At 38.7% G+C, this 19,041-nt stretch overlaps 1 protein-coding gene across 2 annotated transcripts in view; it reads left to right on the plus strand.

Moving 5' to 3' along the window:
- Positions 1-1,876: 1,876 nt before the first annotated feature.
- Positions 1,877-19,041, plus strand: part of LOC307029146 (general transcription factor IIF subunit 2-like) — a 54,443-nt gene continuing 37,278 nt past the window's right edge. Inside the window, exons 1-4 of one of the 2 annotated variants that reach the window (XM_079664839.1) lie at positions 1,877-2,045; positions 2,299-2,372; positions 2,487-2,505; positions 2,787-2,931. In XM_079664839.1, coding sequence (XP_079520965.1) covers positions 1,980-2,045; positions 2,299-2,372; positions 2,487-2,505; positions 2,787-2,931 — 304 coding nt within the window. In that variant the 5' untranslated portion in view covers positions 1,877-1,979. Of the gene's footprint in view, positions 2,046-2,298; positions 2,373-2,486; positions 2,506-2,769; positions 2,932-19,041 lie in introns of both variants that reach the window. The other variant, XM_079664840.1, reaches the window with a different exon arrangement.

The raw sequence follows: 19,041 nt of genomic DNA on the forward strand, positions 1-19,041 counted from the left end.
CATCAAATACATATTCCTATACTTTAAAAATAATAATAAATGTTAATGCAGCGGTGGACACGATACCTAGATCTTGTGCAGAATAAAAGTAGTAACACCACAGTGTAAACATTTAGAAGTAAACAGCAGTAACTTTAAGTCATGTTAAATGTGAGTATTGTTGTCTAGCATGTCTTTAAACATTAGACTATGAAATGCTTTTTCTTCAACATGTTATTTTTGCCAGGGCCAGTTTATGCTGATAAATATTAAATGAAAATTGACTTGTGTTTTGCCGCAGTCCAAGTCCACTGCCTTGTAAATCATTTTTGACAATTGTTTAAGCACTCCGTTTAATTAAGCCTGTTGTATTATGCCCCGTCCTATTACATTTTTTAGGATGTTTGACATTGTTACAATATTAATGATGAAGACATTTTTTATCGCATATGAACTATTCAGTTTAGTACATTTTTACGTGTCATTCCAGTAATGTATTAAATCCATCCATCTTCTCCCGTTTATCCGTGGTCGGGTGACGGTCGCGGGGGTAGCAGTTCCAGCAGAGAGCCCCAAACTTTATTTTCCCTGGTCACATCAACCAGCTCTGACTGGGGGATCCCAAGGCGCTCCCAGGCCAGCGAAGAGATAATAATCCCTCCACCTGGTCCTAGGTCTACCCCTTGGTCTCTTATGCATGCAGGGAATTTCAAAATAAGGGAACAACGAAAAAGTGATTACTATGATATAGATACCCCCATTTATGCTGTTAGTTTGGTGGTATAAACATTTGTGACGAAATGTAGGCTACCTGTTGGCAAGAGTCAATCTAAAAAAGCCACCTACAGTCTGGACGTTTCATACATTCATTGCGAGGATTGACCCTGGACTTTAGTGGCCTGATAATCAGTCATTGAGTTTGACATTGCTGAATAAATCTAAGAAGTGGTGGTGATTGAGAGGTCTGGACTTTATGGTTAGGACCTCAGTCTATATCCCTTTTTTTGACATCCAATTTAATTTGTTGCTAGAGGCCAGCAGCCGTTGCAGTACAGTTGTTGCTGCAACTGATAAGGAATTTGCCCATTATGGTTTGGTTTGGCTTCAGGGCAAAAATGAGCTGCTGGCCTGTTAAACCTCCTATTCCGCCTCTTCACTTTGCAGGGTGTGCAGTGTTTTTTTTGTTGCTGTAATACTATGGCCAAAGTTTGCAGTGTGGTGATTTTATTTAAAACAAATCCTCGATCACTTTATAAGTACATCACAGTTCAAGGCCTTGACACTAGAATCTATAATATAAACTCACAGTTGGTGATTGTCTTACTGTGATGTAATTTTAATAGGTAGCCTGCAGTTCCCAACACCACACACACCTGAGACATTTATCTTAGACATTTCAGTGTGTAGGCGTAATCTTATTTTATTTTCCAGTTGATTTGTCCTTCAGGTAAACAATGAATATATGTAAAGATAAATTAGTTCTTGAAAATTAATCAAGTATTTGTGAGTTGCAAAGTATTCTAGCCCACTACTGGATCAGATATAGCAAGAAATAAGCCATTGTCATGTCATAATTTGAATAAGCCTTTGGGAAGCACGTATATAGAAAATAGTTTTGGTAACTTTCTATTCATATAGCCTACATTAAATAAAATAAAAATAAAGATAGGCATCCACAATTTCTCTGCAAACAAAGTTGGATAAGTGCCACAACCTATATTGGAAGAATAAATAGCTGTCCATATACGAAGGAAGACAACAATTAAGAAATATTTAAAATAAGGTAGGCCTATAACTGAATTCCGGACTATTTTAGATGATTATTGATATCTGATTGATCAGTGTTGATCAGAGTTTTATTTTGAAAGGTTGCACAGGAAGTTTCAATCGTAACGCTCAAACTTAATTGGACACTCCTGTCCTGTTAGATTGAGGCGTCGACACACACCTTGCTAGTTGTTATATTTACAGTATTTTGAAACTCTCACAACATTGCAAATATGTCAAACAAAACGGAGATGAATCTAACTGGAGTCAAACAAAGTCAAACCGTGTGGCTTGTGAAGGTTCGTTCACTTACTACACCCAACAACCAACGGAAAGTAACGAATTAACGTAACCTAAGCTAATTTACCGTTAGCTAATTTAACGCTAGCTTAGTTATCAATGTTATTAAATAAAATGGCGCCGTTTAATAATGTCATCATATCGAAATCAACAAATTGCAGACAGTTCACCTTCAAACTTCTTGTTGAGTTACATATTAGGTTATTAGTGTATGTTCACATTTATTTTAAGTTGCCATGTCTTTCTCACCAGGTTCCCAAGTATTTATCTCACCAATGGGACAAGGCCTCCGAAAAGGGAGAAGTTGGAAAGATAACTATTGGAAAGTAGGTTTTCAAACTTTTTGTACACGTTTCTTGCTCGCTGTAATCCTGTTCTCATGATTATCTGTAACAGTGATGCCCCCTTTATTTTTATATGTCTTGTCATCGACCTGACAGGAAGCAAGGGAAAACAGAGGTGAGGCAGCTTCTTCATAATACTGCACAGGAGTGATTTGTCATGCTTGTTTCTGTCCATTCATACATACTGCATATGTTTTTATATATATTTTTAGCGACGGAGTTACTCATAGTTTAGTGGCCTGTTATCCCTTTTTTTATTTGTTGTATCCAATCTTCATTGACCCAACTTCCTCACAGCGATCAATATAGTTTCATCATATGAAATTCCTCTGATGAATCAAAATTAGTTGTTAATATAACTAGCCAGCATGGCCTTGAGTCATCTTTGTTTCCCAGGTGAGTTTCCGTCTGAATGTGGAGCTGACCACCATGGGCGCTGTGGGGGAGAAGGATGGTTCATTGCTGGTCCCGAGGGATCATCCCTTCACCATGCAAACTGTGGGCGGACAGACCATGGCAGTCTACAGCCAGAGCGATTCAGGTCAGTCTCAGCTGTTCCTGCTCTCCTCGCTATGTGTTTCTTGTCATCTGAAACCGTTTTTTGATGGGGGGCTTAAGGGTTCAAACTGTAATTGATTTGATATGTGATTCCTTCGGAGGTTCACAGAGCAGTGTTTTCAGTCAGATTTACTCAAGTCAATATCCTAAACATATAAGATCTAACATCTACTGACTCAACTAAGAGTTCTTCAAATTAGTAGGCGGCCTCCCAAGGGTGGCTTCAAAGTGTTTCAGTGGAGGCACAGTAAATGGAAGTTGAAGTATACAGTATAACATCAGTTATCAAAAGAATATCATAGAATAGCGTAACTGAGCGTGATTTGGTTATAGTGAACAGAGATACAGTACTTTTGGGCAATGTTAAGGTTTTTCCCACTTTCCTAAAGTCAGAAATGAAAAAAATGTTGCAAGGCCAAAGTCTCCACTGGTATAATGTTCAAGTAACCTGCAAATGATATGCAAAGTGTTCAACATTTCAGAAATTGTAATTCTTTACATAAACAACTGAAATTGGCAATTGTTGAGATTGTTGGCTTGTAATAAAATGTTGCCGTTTCCTGGAAGAATTGACAAAATATGAAGTGTAGAGTTTGATTGTATTTTAGAAAAGAGTAGTCACAGGTTATGTTATGTTATGTGATTGAGATGTTGTTAAAACTGAACTGCACTTAGTTCTTCTAGTTACTATGGTTTTCTTGCTTTGAAAGATAGATTCAACATTGATTGCATTGCACTGTACAATTCATGTTAATACTCTGAGTGCTTTCTGATTTATGGACGTTGTTTGCTGCCAGGCGAGATGTGTCATACATATACATGAGCCAAAGGGATTTGCATCGGAACCAGACCTTCAAATAGCTGCAAATATATTGTGGAGTGTCTATAATCTTAAGCCTTAAAATATGATAAATACGTGTAGATTAGGCTGTTTCTTTTTAATGTGTAACTATTTATATATTTAATCATTATCATGTGTCAGGTCAATACAAGTAAATGATAATAAAGTAGCTTTAATTGTTCTTGCAAGGCAATGAAGAGTAATTACAGAAATGTTTAAATATTTCTTTATTGCCTTTTTAATAAGAAATCATTCCCACAATTCAGTAAAAAGTGTAGTTCAGTGAGATGGAAAATAAATAGCAGGGTGCAGGCTGTTTAAATCAGTTAAATGTCAAAGGCAACTCTATGCCTCCCAGGGGGCCAGTATATAGTAACATCAAAATAACTGCTTCTCATAATATTTTCAAGCACTGCTAAGGGTGCTTATACTTGTGTGTTTTTGGCAATAAATCAAAAAGCATTTCTGAGCATACAACAACAATCATGGCCCAAGTAGTTTGAGGCACAAATATTGACGGGATGGCAACTTACCAAAACTCTATTCAAAATGTATAAAACCAGCTGAAATTGTATCAGGAGCTGCAAACACGGGGTGTTTCTCAATGTCGAGGAAGGCTGCTCCAGAGCCACTATTTCAAGCATACTACGTCATCGAGTGTCGCCAAAGGACTGTTCCAATGTCCAGCATACTTGGAATTCTACCCAAGCCGGCGTACTTCGTAGCGAGAAATTTTGAGGCTGGATATGTGTAGACTCTGCGGTCTTAAAATCCCCACAATGCTTTGCGCACTGACCAATTTCCAAATCTTTGGCGGAAATCGCGCTCCATTTAAGGCGGGGCCTCTCATATGATGCACACCTGTTAGCCTGTTCCACAATTCTTCATTTTCCGAGGCTAGGAAAGATTCTTGCCTCGCTTCTGAAGCAAGTGACTCGGAAGACATGTGCTACCAAGCAAGCGTCCTCGACATTGAGAAACAGCCATTACTTGAGTTGTTAGAAAATTCGTCCAACTCTACCAAGACAAACTGCAAAATATGTATCGAATGAAGAGGAGCCATAGTTATTTTTAACCTGTAAATCCCAAGTTTCATCACGGGACGATGATGTATTGACTCCGTGGAAAATGATCAGATCTTGATGATCTCAAAAGGGTCTGCCACGCTATGTTTGAGTCAATATAATTCAGGGGCCGTAAGATATAAGACGATATCTTCCCATTAAACCCAACAATTACAACTATAAACCCGCGAAAAACAACTAAAACATGATTTGACATTTATGACTGGGCTCTATAGGAGGTGTGCTCAGAAAGGAATGATGACTCAGATTTCACAGTAGTTCATAAATACACAAATAGAGGAACAGCATAACCAGCATTCAGCAGACATTGTTTCTGCAAAATAAAAACACATTTTAAAATACAAAGCACATGATTTCTGTGCTAAATTCAAGGAATAGACACAATGTTTGTAGCGCTTCAGTTATTTGTCAAAGGTGCATGTTGATGGAAGAGACAGTTTATTTGGTTGAGGATTATTAGATGTCCCCTCCCAAATGTTTTGTTACTGTATTGATTGGCTGAGTGGAAGATGGCACTGGAGCCAACACCATAATAACTGTGGATGGCTATAGATTGATATGCCTTTGCCAAGAGCCAAGTGCATCTGTCACTTACTTTGGTGGTCCCGAGCATCAGTCCTCTGTTTATCATCACTGTTTTCAGTTTTTGTTCTCGGTGGTGGAATCTGGGTCTTGTCCAGGTTGCCAGCTGCCACGTGTCAAATAGTTGTCTGTGTTTTAAATGATCCTACTTCATTCTACATAGAGATGGAAAAATAAACATAACTTGAAATCTCTGTAAAGCTTTTGAGGTGTAAGTTACAACAAGAAGAAAACGGGAACTTGTCACAGTAAATGATCACATTGATATAAGTGATGAGTAACAGCCAGGAGGAAACGGAAAACATACAAATAATTGTCTCATTACGCAGCTGAGCAGACAGTGAAACAAGGTACAGGAACACCCAGGAGCCTGTGAATTACATTATGTCAGGTAACAGCAGAGCACGTAGCAAGGGAGACATCATAACACACTTGGTAACAGAATAAATACACTGGAAACATTCTCTTTTCTTGGATGTCAGCAATGACTCATTGTAACTTGAGTCCAGTCATGTTCTAGTGAACAATCTATATTTGACCTGATTTTTTACGGTCTTACAAGTCAATCATTTGGTAATGTGAAAGCTAACAAAAGCAACTATAGACAGTTAGCAAACGTGTATATCTCAGCATCATTATCTAAGGAAGATTAACTTCAAATAATCAGTTTGTTGAATATTTTGATAAGGAGTGTTTGCTTCCTCTCCACACTTGTCCAAGTGCTGGCTTTCATGACTATTGAAATGAAAGTATCTTAATAATCAACTGTCCGCTGCCACCTATATCCGGCTAACGTTAAACTGTGATAAAGACCACCATGTTTATTATTGATGTTGGTTACATGCAGGTTCAAAGTTTGTTGTTGACCATGTGAAGCTATAGGCTCATCTGGTTTTATAGGTTAGAAGTAGGGATGCTCCGATCGCAAATTTTGGGGCCGGAATCAGTATCGGCCAATCGCCGATCCGATCGAGTGGGCGGGGCCTATGGGGATCTTCCATTTAAAGTTTAAAACTCAGTTAATGGGGCTCAGTTAATGGGGCTCATTCACTGGCGCTTCCACAAACAACAACCAACATAATTATTACATTCAAATGAAGTACATTATTCAAGTTTACATTAACTTTGGATAATACCACGGGGAAATGAGAGGAAGCGCTCTCTTTTCCTCTCTCCCCCTCTCTCTCTCTCCTGAAAGCCTGTCAGTATCGTCTCATGCAGCTCACTGATCCAGTAATGAGTGACCCGACTGAAGAATAAATATATTTAACTAGGTTGTTTAACTAGTTTAGCTTGTTCCAGAGGTAGATAAAATAGTGTGTTAGGTCTAACTCTTAGTGTGTGTCATTTGCTCCGCTCACCGGTCCGTCACAGCGGGCGGAGCTGTAAGATTTCTGCTTCACACACGTTGCATACCGCTATTTTCTTGTCTTTTTCGGACACCTTTAAAATACTGCCAGACTGGTGAAGCCATTTTGGCGAGCTTGTTTTGCCGCGCACAGAGAAAAGTGTCATATTTTACGTCATTATTTTACGTCATGCGATCGGCATTTTTAGAGAGCACCGGCGGCCGATCGATTGGAGCATCCCTAGTTAGAAGGATGCTTTCATCCACAGTACACTAAAAGTGGTCTTTAGCTGAGGACTCAGAGTAATGATACAGGTCACAGGTAGACAAAGGAGTGATATTAGTACAGTGCATGCTTTGTATTCCTGAGTTATAGAGATTCACTGTTGTAAGCAGACAGCATGGTATGTTTCTGATTATATGTATTGTTAATTATAACCATAAGAGAATTGAGACTTTACTTTTTCACAATTGCAAAAAAATGAACATATAAAAATCGAGTATCTTTGCTCTAAACTTACACTTACTTTTGACCCATTATACTTTGTAGGAAGTCTGAATGAACAAAGGAAGAAAGACAAACATTAACATGAACATTTTGTTCCTAGCCCACAAACTCATTTAGTTCCCAGTACTGTACAACTGCCCACAATGGACACATGCATCCTCTAGCATTTTGAGTCTATTGAGAATATTATGCAATCCTTTTTACATGTTTTGAATTAAACCTTTTGTAACTGCGTATGAGAGAAAATTAAAATAAAGGAAAGAGCTCTAGATTTACTAATGAATCTTCAGATGAGTCAAAATAATGGAAATTGGTTAAAAAAAGAAAACGGATTGAATTGGTTGGGATTGCATTCATTTGACTACTTTCACTGTCAAATCCTGGATTGTTGAATTGTTCCCCAGGACCATACACATATTTGTTTTCACACATTTGTTTTTAACCACATAATTCTGGACTGATCCAACCAGGGTTCGTTGTGGTCTGTCATCCCCTCTCTCTCTCTCTCATGTTCCCTGCTTATATATTGTTGGCTTAATGCCAACCCTTATTGATAAATATGGGCAGGTAAAAATAAGAGACACCAATCTGTATGAAACAATGCAAACAGAAGCCTCTAAAATTACTATATTGTTATCGAAAACATTATAACTTAATGACATATGGAAGGGCTGTTGTTACTCCATCAATTAGAGATAGCTGTACTTAAAAAGTTAGCATCTCGGTCGTGTAACCACAATTTGAATTCCTACATATTAGGGCAGATTTCTCAGTCTCATCAGATACATCTCTAATTATTGTCGGTAAACTGTGCCTGAGAAATGTAAGCAAGTAAAGCGTTCTCTTAATCAAGGTGCATCCTACTGCCACAAGGTTTATTCTAAAACCGCCCTTGTGCACTTCACATTCACCCACACTTGCATCTAAATTAATTCCTCCTACATGTGATAATGGATTTTCTCTCTTAGATGTCTCTCTTTTATAGTGATGCTGGACCTTCAAAAGGTTTAGTTTGTGCATTGACCTTTAAGCATTATCACCGGTCCATGAAAACAGTTTTCATCGTTAGCAACACTGAATTATTCTGCTGTAACAATAACACATCTCTTATATTTATGGTACCTTCTGGAAATGTTGGTGGTATCAAACGAAATATTGCCTTGGTTGTACTTCTGACATTTTGTGTATCTCTTAATGGAACTTTCTGCATTTATATTGACATTTTTATATCCAGTTGATATCTTTTTTTTCCGTTTCATTATTACCTTTTATAGTGGTTTGTGTGTGTGTGGGATTATTGCCTATCGGGACCAGATGATTTAAGGCTCACCTGATGGCAAGGAGCTCTAAATTAATCTGATGAAGCAACATTTTAAAATGGGTTGTTTCCAATACTTTCTAAACCAGACTCTTGGTGTACTTTTGGAGGACTGTTGTTTATCCTGCACCGGTTGCACCCAGGAGAGATATATCTGGAGAGAAGAGAAGCATTGCTCCTCTGTTTCTTTTTTGAATCATATTCTTGTGTTTGTGAATACGGAAACATGGCCTTCAGAGGGCGTTAAAAAAAACGGCTTCGTAGAGGTGTCAGTTCTACAGATGGCCGGCTTGACTGTGAAAGTGCGCTGGAAACGAGGGGGATAATGTCCTCTTGAGATGCGGTGGTGTGTGTATTCTCTATGTACCTGACCGGTGCTTGGCTCCTCCCCCACGCGCCCACAGAAAGGTGTACTGTTCGACACTGTTTCCCACTCACTTTCCCAAAGTCTCACTCTCTAAAAACAATTGCAGCAGCTTTCCAGGCTGACTGTACTGTACTGTACTTGATATGCGCTTGCCCTTTCATACGTTTTGCCTCACACTCGGGGGCGGATCTAGAAAAATATTCATGGGGTGGCAGGAGAATTTCAGGGGTGGCATCCCCTGGCAGAAGTATATGCTGATTTAATCGCAGTCATATCAATCAATGTTAACTTGGAAAGCCACAATATTGATATTTTAACTCAATATCATTTGGTGACATTATTGTGGCACAACAGTAAATCCTTAAATATAAATATATAAGGTGGCAGACATAATTTAATGAATTTTAAATGAACAATAACTGAATGAGTTTGTTTCACTCTTAGACCAGCAGGGGTACCAAATCTATGCAGACTGCTGCAAAAAGTACATTAATTAACTGTCTCATCGATGTTTGTCTGAATTAATATGATACTATAAACAATCATATTATTCCTATCAGCTGTCAATCAATGTTATTATTTACATATTCAGTGTTATTATTAAATAAACTATATTTTTGGAGGAGTTAATGATGACTGTTCCTCAGGATGCTTGCTCACCCTCCTTCAAATTTGAAAGACAAGTAATTACTAATCATTTATCAAAAGAACAGTTCAGCGCCCCACAACTTCATTGCAAACGGTTACAACCTTGACTTTACATCAGAGAGAACAAACAATAAAGAAATGACTAACTGCATCAGTTAGGGTTAAAAAATGTTTATTCAGCTAAAACATATACATCGCTGCAGTTATTATCCATTGGAAAGCCCTTACCTACTGGCCTAGTTAAATCAAAGTGGTTACTTTTTTTTGGCTGGGCAGTGAAGTTTTACACACCGTCTTATTTGACTTTCTCAGGACTTGAAACTGTTTTTTGGGGGCAGACCCCCACAAAGAAAAAATATTATACACACGTAAGGTCATCCTCTTAACAGTTTATTATTCTCATCGACTCATCCGTGAGCAGAGCATCAAGTTGGCATGCCTATAACCTGAATGTGGCGATTACCATCTTGTTCAGCAAAACGCCTCACAAACTTATTAAGATTTAAAGCTATGGTGCGTTTTGATTCAATGCTGAGTACAGCCAAACTTGATAGGCTCTTCTCTGTCATTGTAGACCGCAAACAGTGGCGGCGCCAGAATATTTGTGTTGTGTAATCTATGGTAGGGCTAACCCATACAGTGGTGGGGCTCAAGTCAGTATTTGCAATGTAATTACATACACGCTCCCCTTGACAGTGAAACTCCACGCGTGAGGTTTAGATTATTTCCCTGTCTCAATCTAAATTGAACTGTATGAAATAAAAAAGCACATTTGTCTTGTAATAAATCAAAAAGGGCGACCTGGAGCCAATCCTGCAATTTCCCCACAGGTGAAAGAGTTGACATGCTGAAAACCCAACTCCTGCAGGGGGGTCTGGGGGGATTCTCCCCAAGGAGATATTTTGACATACTAACATAAAATACACATTCTGGTACTAAAATGAATAAATCTATTACTACACGACATATTTAAAAAAATGAATGCCATTTTAGTTTTTTGTTACTTTGTTCTGAAAGCTGAACCTGCTGCTCGGTGGCTCCTTACAGAGAGAAGAGGGAAGAGGCTGTGTGAATTACTTTACATTGTGGATAAGGGTGGATAGCCCCCATTGTTCTGTGTGTCAAAATGAAAGACAGCCCACACACCTATCAATCTTCAAACCGTGGGGTCTTATTTATTAATGTTGTATCGATGTATAGAGATGTACTACAGCAAAAGTATTCTCCGTCGGGACTACCTGCAACAACACCATTGGCATTTAAACATTTAACATCTAACATTTAAAGTAATACTTGACATCTCGGACAGAGCAGGGTGTTGAAGAAAAGTGGAGTTGTCAAATATGTTATCAGTTTCAACTTCTGAAATACCTTTTTATGTTATGACTTTGTCAAAACCTCTAAATTGAGTACAAAGCAATTCTTCTGACACTTTGTTTAATTTACATGTATACAAATCAATGTTACTTCAAATCTGATATAAAACAACCTATCACATTTTAAACCTTTAAATTGTGAGGAAAGAGTCTTTTTCATTCCCTGATTTAGTTTTTCCAAGGTGGAGTATCATAACAACTCAACAATCTTCATTCGGTCTGCGATGACATAAATATAATATTGTTTTATATTCTCTCATACCCACCTACCTCATATATTAAACCTGTTACATTAATCATTCCGTATCTATTCCTTCACCCTATGAACTTGGCATCATTACTCGACTAAATCAGTTTTTCTTTACGTACAGTGGGGCAAAAAAGTATTTAGTCAGCCACCAATTGTGCAAGTTCTCCCACTTAAAAAGAGGAGAGAGGCCTGTCATTTTCATCCTAGGTATACCTCAACTATGAGAGACAGAATGGGGGAAAGAATCCAGGAAATCACATTGTAGGATTTGTAATGAATTAATTGGTAAATTCCTCTGTAAAATAAGTATTTGGTCACCTACAAACAAACAAGATTTCTGGCTCTCACAGACCTGTAACTTCTTCTTTAAGAGCCTCCTCTGTCCTCCACTTGTTAACTGTATTAATGGAACCTGTTTGAACTCGTTATCAGTATAAAAGACACCTGTCCACAACCTCAAACAGTCACACTCCAAACTCCACTATGGCCAAGACCAAAGAGCTGTCAAAGGACACCAGAAACACAATTGTAGACCTGCACCAGGCTGGGAAGACTGAATCTGCAATAGGTAAGCAGCTTGGTGTGAAGAAATCAACTGTGGGAGCAATTATTAGAAAATGGAAGACATACAAGACCACTGATAATCTCCCTCGATCTGGGGCTCCACGCAAGATCTCACCCTGTGGGGTCAAAATGATCACAAGAACAGTGAGCAAAAATCCCAGAACCACACGGGGGGACCTAGTCAAAGACCTGCAGAGAGCTGGGACCAAAGTAACAAAGGCTACCATCAGTAACACACTACGCCGCCAGGGAGTCAAATCCTGCAGTGCCAGACGTGTCCCCCTGCTTAAGCCAGTACATGTCCAGGCCCTTCTGAAGTTTGCTAGAGAGCATTTAGATGATCCAGAAGAGGATTGGGAGAATGTCATATGTTCAGATGAAACCAAAATAGAACTTTTTGGTAAAAACTCAACAAGACGTGTTTGGAGGAGAAAAAATGCTGAGTTTTATCCAAAGAACACCATACCTACTGTGAAACATGGGGGTGGAAACATCATGCTTTGGGGCTGTTTTTCTGCAAAGGGACCAGGACGACTGATCCGTGTCAAGGAAAGAATGAATCGGGCCATGTATCGTGAGATTTTGAGTGACAACCTCCTTCCATCAGCAAGGGAATTGAAGATGAAACGTGGCTGGGTCTTTCAGCATGACAATGATCCCAAACACACCGCCCGGGCAACGAAGGAGTGGCTTCGTAAGAAGCATTTCAAGGTCCTGGAGTGGCCTAGCCAGTCTCCAGATCTCAACCCCATAGAAAATCTTTGGAGGGAGCTGAAAGTCCGTGTTGCCCAGCGACAGCCCCAAAACATCACTGCTCTAGAGGAGATCTGCATGGAGGAATGGGCCAAAATACCAGCAACAGTGTGTGAAAACCTTGTGAAGACTTACAGAAAACGTTTGACCTCTGTCATTGCCAACAAAGGGTATATAAAAAAGTATTGAGATGAACTTGTGTTATTGACCAAATACTTATTTTCCACCATAATTTGCAAATAAAGTCTTTAAAAATCAGACAATGTGATTTTCTGGATTTTTTTTTTTTCTCATTGTGTCTCTCATAGTTGAGGTATACCTAGGATGAAAATTACAGGCCTCATCTTTTTAAGTGGGAGAACTTGCACAATTGGTGGCTGACTAAATACTTTTTTGCCCCACTGTATATCTTACCTGTATAGTATTAAAATGTGTTGACTGTTTATGTTTACCTTTTTGTTCTCGGTGTCTTTTAGTCGTAAGTCTATTTCTGTGTATTTTGAAATGACAAATACCAAGTAAAATTCCTTGTACATTTCAAAACTAACTTAGCCTTCTGATTACTACATCGAATCAGCCAAGTATATCAAGCTAAAGGCCTAAATTATGTCAGATCCTATTCACATTTTTTTTATCCATATTTTAAACTTAGGGAAATGTGATATAAAAATAGAAATATTAGGTTTTTTGTGATGCAGCTTAGCTCAAGGGGTTGTAGTTTTGGTCTGTGGGTCAACTTTGTTTTTGAATTCATTTTCTTGGCCACTATCAAATAGATTTTCCTTAAATGTTGTGCAGACATTCATTGACCCCAGATTGAATCCCCCTGATTTTTGATCTTTTATCTCCAACTGGTTTAAAATCCTTCTTGTCAATCAATTTAGTTCATAACAGGACTACCTCTGATCTGACTAATGACCACCTTTTCTATCAGCTCTGGTTAATTTTCCAGGTCACCAAATTCCAAATGGCACCAGTTTACTGAAGACTCGTATGGCATGACTTACATTTCATAAACAGGGACTCGTTTGTTTGACCAAACAAGGGACAGGCATCCTGTCTAACCCCACAAAATGGTCTAGGTCAGCTCTGTTCATGTCCCCTTTTAGGAAATATGTCATCCCATCCAGCTGCCTAGTTTCTAATCCCTATAATCCAAACATTTCACAATTGTACTATCCATTCCTCCACCTCTCTTGTACATGGTTGTCCAATGAGCCAACAATAGCAAGAGGTTGCTAATGGGACCACCAAGGATTGATACATACACAAATGTTGTTTGACATGGCTTTTGTACTATACGGCTGCTAGCTAAATGTTCCTCCATTATTTCCTCCTCTCGTTGTTCAGCTTTGTTCCGGAAAGGACCAGGTATTGATTAAGAGGTTGCTAAGCAACAGGCTTAGTTGCCACAGAAGCGTGCAAGGGAGAAAGCCAGATGTAATGTACCGCTCGGTTACAGTATGGCTCTCCTTCAGCTGCTTCTAGGAAGATTTTCACTAAAACTTTGTAGTTTGAAGTCCTTTTGAAATAAATGAAAATCACAGAAAAGAGTGTCTGCATTCACAATGTCCATTTTTAAACATAGACTCCAGTAGTTACTTGGTGTTGTAACTTTGCAACTGCTTGTTGAAGGCTAGCGTCTGAGGTTTTTATTTGTTGCTGTATTCAATTCTGGCCTGCAAGCACACTGCATTAATCAGGCTCCCCATGGATCCTTCAAAAGTCTTAAAAGTCTTACATTTATTTTTTGATATTCAAGGTCTAAAAAGGTCTAGAATTTTAGGAGGGAAGGTATTCAATTGTTTCTGGGGCAGAATGATTGTGTCTATTTGTTGTTAAATTTGTATGTTTTATTTTACTTGTAACATTATTTTATATCCTGCAACGTCCAATACCTATTTGTTTTGTATGTGAAATAGATAGGCTAGTGCACACTCCGCTTAGTAGGTAGCGGTAGAACGCCTTGTGTGGCTGTGATCCGCATTTTAAGGTGGAAGAAGAACGTTGGGTAATATGCAAAAATGTGTGCTACATTTTTATTTAAACTTGGCTAGTTACACAAAACTTTGAAACAGGATTAAAATTTGTTCAGAACCCGTGGCTTTTCACTTTAAAACTCTGTACTTAACATGTGTCACCCAGCTTGAAAAAGTCACCAACTTTGAAATTTCGCTTACAACACTCAGCGGGAAACAGCCATTCATGAGAACAACACCAGATATTTAAATCGCTGTCAAAGGCAGAGATGTGGGCTGGAGTCGTGCTAAATATAAGAAATAGAAATTCAGTAATGTTTTGAAAGTTTTGTTTGTTGTTCAAATTGTTGTTTTTCTGATTTGCTTGTATGCCAAATACCTGTTGTGCAGTCACATCATAAACAAAACCATTGCAACAGTGGAGGCTGTTGGATCCTGTGCACATTGTCGTAGGTGTGTAATTGAAGGAGTGTGGCTGGCTTGGCTTTGTAGGTTCACTCAAAGTGTGGCTCATGAATCGCTGAGGGTTTAAAAAAAAGAAGAGGAGATTCTCTTGACTGGATACCTCTTGAAAAGCATCACTTTGTAGTCAGCCGACACCAACAACACATGCTTTCAGGGTTCTATTTGACTTCGTTCACAAAGATTCAGCAGGCCCACAGTAGCTGTCAGCAGATCCTCGCTGTAATGGAAGATGTGCACTAATGGCAGTATGGTTGGGCTGTTTCCACGGCTGACGTCACGTAGCAGTCTTGACTTAGCAAGAGTTAAAGCTGTGTTCTGCCAACATAAATCCAATGGGAAGCTATAAAGTTCTGCTGTCAGAAAGTTTAAGCCTCACGGGCATACTCACTATCAGAGCTCTTTGAAGCTGGCTTCTCTCTCCTGTGGTTCTCAGAGAACCACCAGAAATCCCATGGAAAAATATCATGCTTGAAATATGTGTATCATGAGTTTGAAATGAAGTTCTGACCTTTGTTTCTTAGCGTTTATTTATCGATGGATATTCACTTGAGCTTTGTGCTCTTTTCCAACATCCACTCTTCTCATATGTTTAAAGATCGAGACATTCACATTGGCACGCAGACACTGAGAGCGCAACATTACGTTCTTTTTTCTTATCAAACAAATACATTTTAAAGGCTCTGATTTGTTTATCAATTGCACAGATTATTGTCTGTAGTGTCAGCCACAAATGAACGTGTTGAATTGAAATACATACGTAATGCCTGTTTAGTTGCTCACAAGCTCTTCGTTGATGTCATGTATTCCAAAAATATGTTGATTTGCATTAAATGTGTGGGCGCATCGAAAGGAGTACAATAGCTGTGCCAGGTCAAAGCATGGTTTCCCCAAGGAAACAATCTGCAGCTTAAAACCCATGCACAATCTCTAAACGCGTTGTTGTATTGTGTTGTATTATTTTTGACAACAACCCAACAGTAAACTCTGCAAATAAGAAATGTTTTTTCACAACTGTAGGCGACAGCTGTAATGAACAAAGACATAAAGCGATAGCATCTCGGGGCACTTTGTCGACACATCAGCAGCAACGAGACAGCACTAGCTGTCATGTTCCTGTTTACTTTGTTTACGTGGAACATGTTTCTGTTTACTAGTCACTTAAACATTCTTTTTATGTTTGTTTATCATCCTCATGTTACTGCTCTGCTGCTTTTATTATGTAACCATGCATACTCTTACAATGGCATTCAGCTGCTTTATAGTTTCCGTTTACTTTAGGAGGGATGCATTAGGGAGAAATCTTAAGTTTCGCTAGCGATACAGACTCTTGTTAATTTCTCGCAATCTTTAATTATTTTCCTTGCCTCACACTGTTGCAAAAATACATTTTCTATTGATTTTCCTATTGCAATTTACAGTGATTAATTAAATCTGCCATAATCATTTTAAATTTCCAAATAACTTTGATTAATAAAGAAATTAAAGATTATATGCAGCCCTGCCTTCCAATAAGAGTTGTATCATTGTTACACATCTTATTTGAAAGCACTTTAGTGATACGTGTTAACACCACATGAAAAGAGTCAGGAACCCATAGGGAGCATTAATAATTTCTGCCCCAAGTGCACAATTGTCTATTTAAATTGAGCAGGCAGATGGTTTGCTGCCTTTATCTGGGCACAAACCCATCCTGATATACAAAAAATTCTGTCTTTTACCAGAGTACAAAAGCCAGATCTTTTAGGATTTAAATTAGTTATTTGCACCCCACAGCTTTCTAAAAAAAATGTAGTTCTCACATTTGTTTTTCCCTGTTGTCACAATAAAGCAGGGGGCTGAATCACTGTGACTCAAGGCCTGCTATTCTTCTCAGAGATGAATATTCGCTATTGCCCAAGGTGAAAATAGGAGAGTGAGCCAGCTATTGTTTTGTCATCTGCGTTCTCATGTCTGTTTTGCTTCTTGAAATAAAGGTTTGTCCAACCCCTGCTGTGCTCCCACACAGGAGATACGTGACAGCCAGACTAATGATAGAGGTCTTTAACGTGATGCTCTGTCCCCAGTAGATACAGTGTGGACCTCTGTCATTAGGTTGGTAAAGGGCTATAGTAGAGCACATTGTACGAAGATGTGGGGGAAGTAACCGCTTTTAAATCAAGTTTTCTTTAAGGTGCAAATGAAACTGGTCGGTGACTGTCATGACCAATGTTGCTCTGTCTACAGACAGAATGGTAAAGTCATGTCTCCTACCAAACGAATGCATTAGATGGAACAAGCTTTCATTCAAGATTTTTTCAAGGTAAAACCAGAATTAGGAAACATGATGGTACTCGTTGTTGAATAGTTCTGCAGGTACCGTAGGCTCCGCACTCGACAAAACACAATCCTACTTGGCTAAATAACTTAGCCTAGCTACCAGCTAAGGGCTAACGTAAACGGAGATTGCATTGGGATGCATTATGATGTGTTCAAGCTTTATTAAGTGAAAAATGTGTTTAGGGTCATAGTAAATAGTAAGGTTATATCATAAAGTGAAACTGAGGCAGTTCATCAGGGATTAGAAATATTTACATAATGTAGTATGCAAATGGGAATAAAGAAGAGTATGTTGAAGTACATGGAATTTTTTACTGTTTTCTAATGTTATATAATTTGATATATGGCCTTCAAAACAAGGCAGAAATAGCTAAAGTGGCTATAGACCATGATCCAGGGCTCTGAATTCACACCTTTCGTATTTTTCCTGAATCTCTTCACTTGTAATTTAATAAGGCAAACTAGTATTACAGCCCACATTTCAGCATTTCATCTGTATTTTGTATCAAAGAGTTACACAGCTTGGTTTGTGTTTTTATTCTCCTGGCATTGCTGCTGCATTTCAAATAAGGAATCTAATGTACTTGAACAGCCCATTTCTGTATTTATAATCCAACATTACACCAGAGGGTTTTTAAAGGTGTATTCGAGTCTGTTAGATCCTTTTGTAGGGAGTCATGATCAATGACGCATAAAAAGAGTCATTGTTAGACCAATGCATGAGCAGGCTCTATATTGGCTCTTTAATAGAAATGGAATAAAAGCCTGTTCAGTTTGTCCACATCTGATACATTGGCGGTTCCTCCACACAGGTCACACAGTCCATATGGTTGTATTACTTTTGTGTGAGATGTCTGAGCAAGAAAATGTTTTCGTGTTGTGTGGGAGTATTTTACTCAACAGTAACAAAACTTGCTTTACTCGGCCTTAAAAGAAGCTGCTCACCCACCATTGGTCTGGCTGTCAGTGGAGAGTTGCTGCTTTGCTCTCCAAATGAGGCCTGAGCCAAATATAAAATGCTCAGATTGTCGTGCCCAAATGAAGCGGGAAAGTTTTGAAGAAAAGAAAAAAGGGCATACTGTAGTCTGTGCAGGGTTGAGCTGTGAGACTTGCAGTTAGTCATCATTCAGGTTTGACAGACTGGTGGGAGACATGGTTTGGAAGGGACAGATGCAGACATTTCTAACACTTTTAAAATCATGTCATAAATAGTAATAATATCCTTTGGAAGAACAGATTTGTGGTAGACAGTGTGCAGATAAATACTTGTAGTCATTAAATGTTTTCTTTCTTGCAGCCACATGTATATCCACTTTCTACATGACATGTGTTTGTACAATGTGGTCCATAAGGAAAAGTAAAGTGCATACAGCAGACTATTGGGGGGGGTGTGGTTGTTTGTACATAGACACAGGGACTAACCAATACTCCTAAGCCCCTTTCACACATTAAATGCAAACCTGAAACTACATTATCCGGAGGAGCTGTATGTGAGAGCGCAAATGTCTGAGTTATTGAAATAGACTTTACCTAGCACTAAGTCTGTCTAATAAAGTGATGTTGATTGATAGACATGTGTGAATAGGGCTGCTCGTAATCTGTAGAATTGATGGCAAAGCATAGCGCGTATCAGTGTCGTTTCCATGTGTCTGGCGCTAAACCTTGCTACATGACTCATGACATGAGAATTCTT

This window comes from Notothenia rossii (assembly GCF_949606895.1).
Source record: "Notothenia rossii genome assembly, chromosome: 2".
NCBI classification, from domain to species: domain Eukaryota; kingdom Metazoa; phylum Chordata; class Actinopteri; order Perciformes; family Nototheniidae; genus Notothenia; species Notothenia rossii.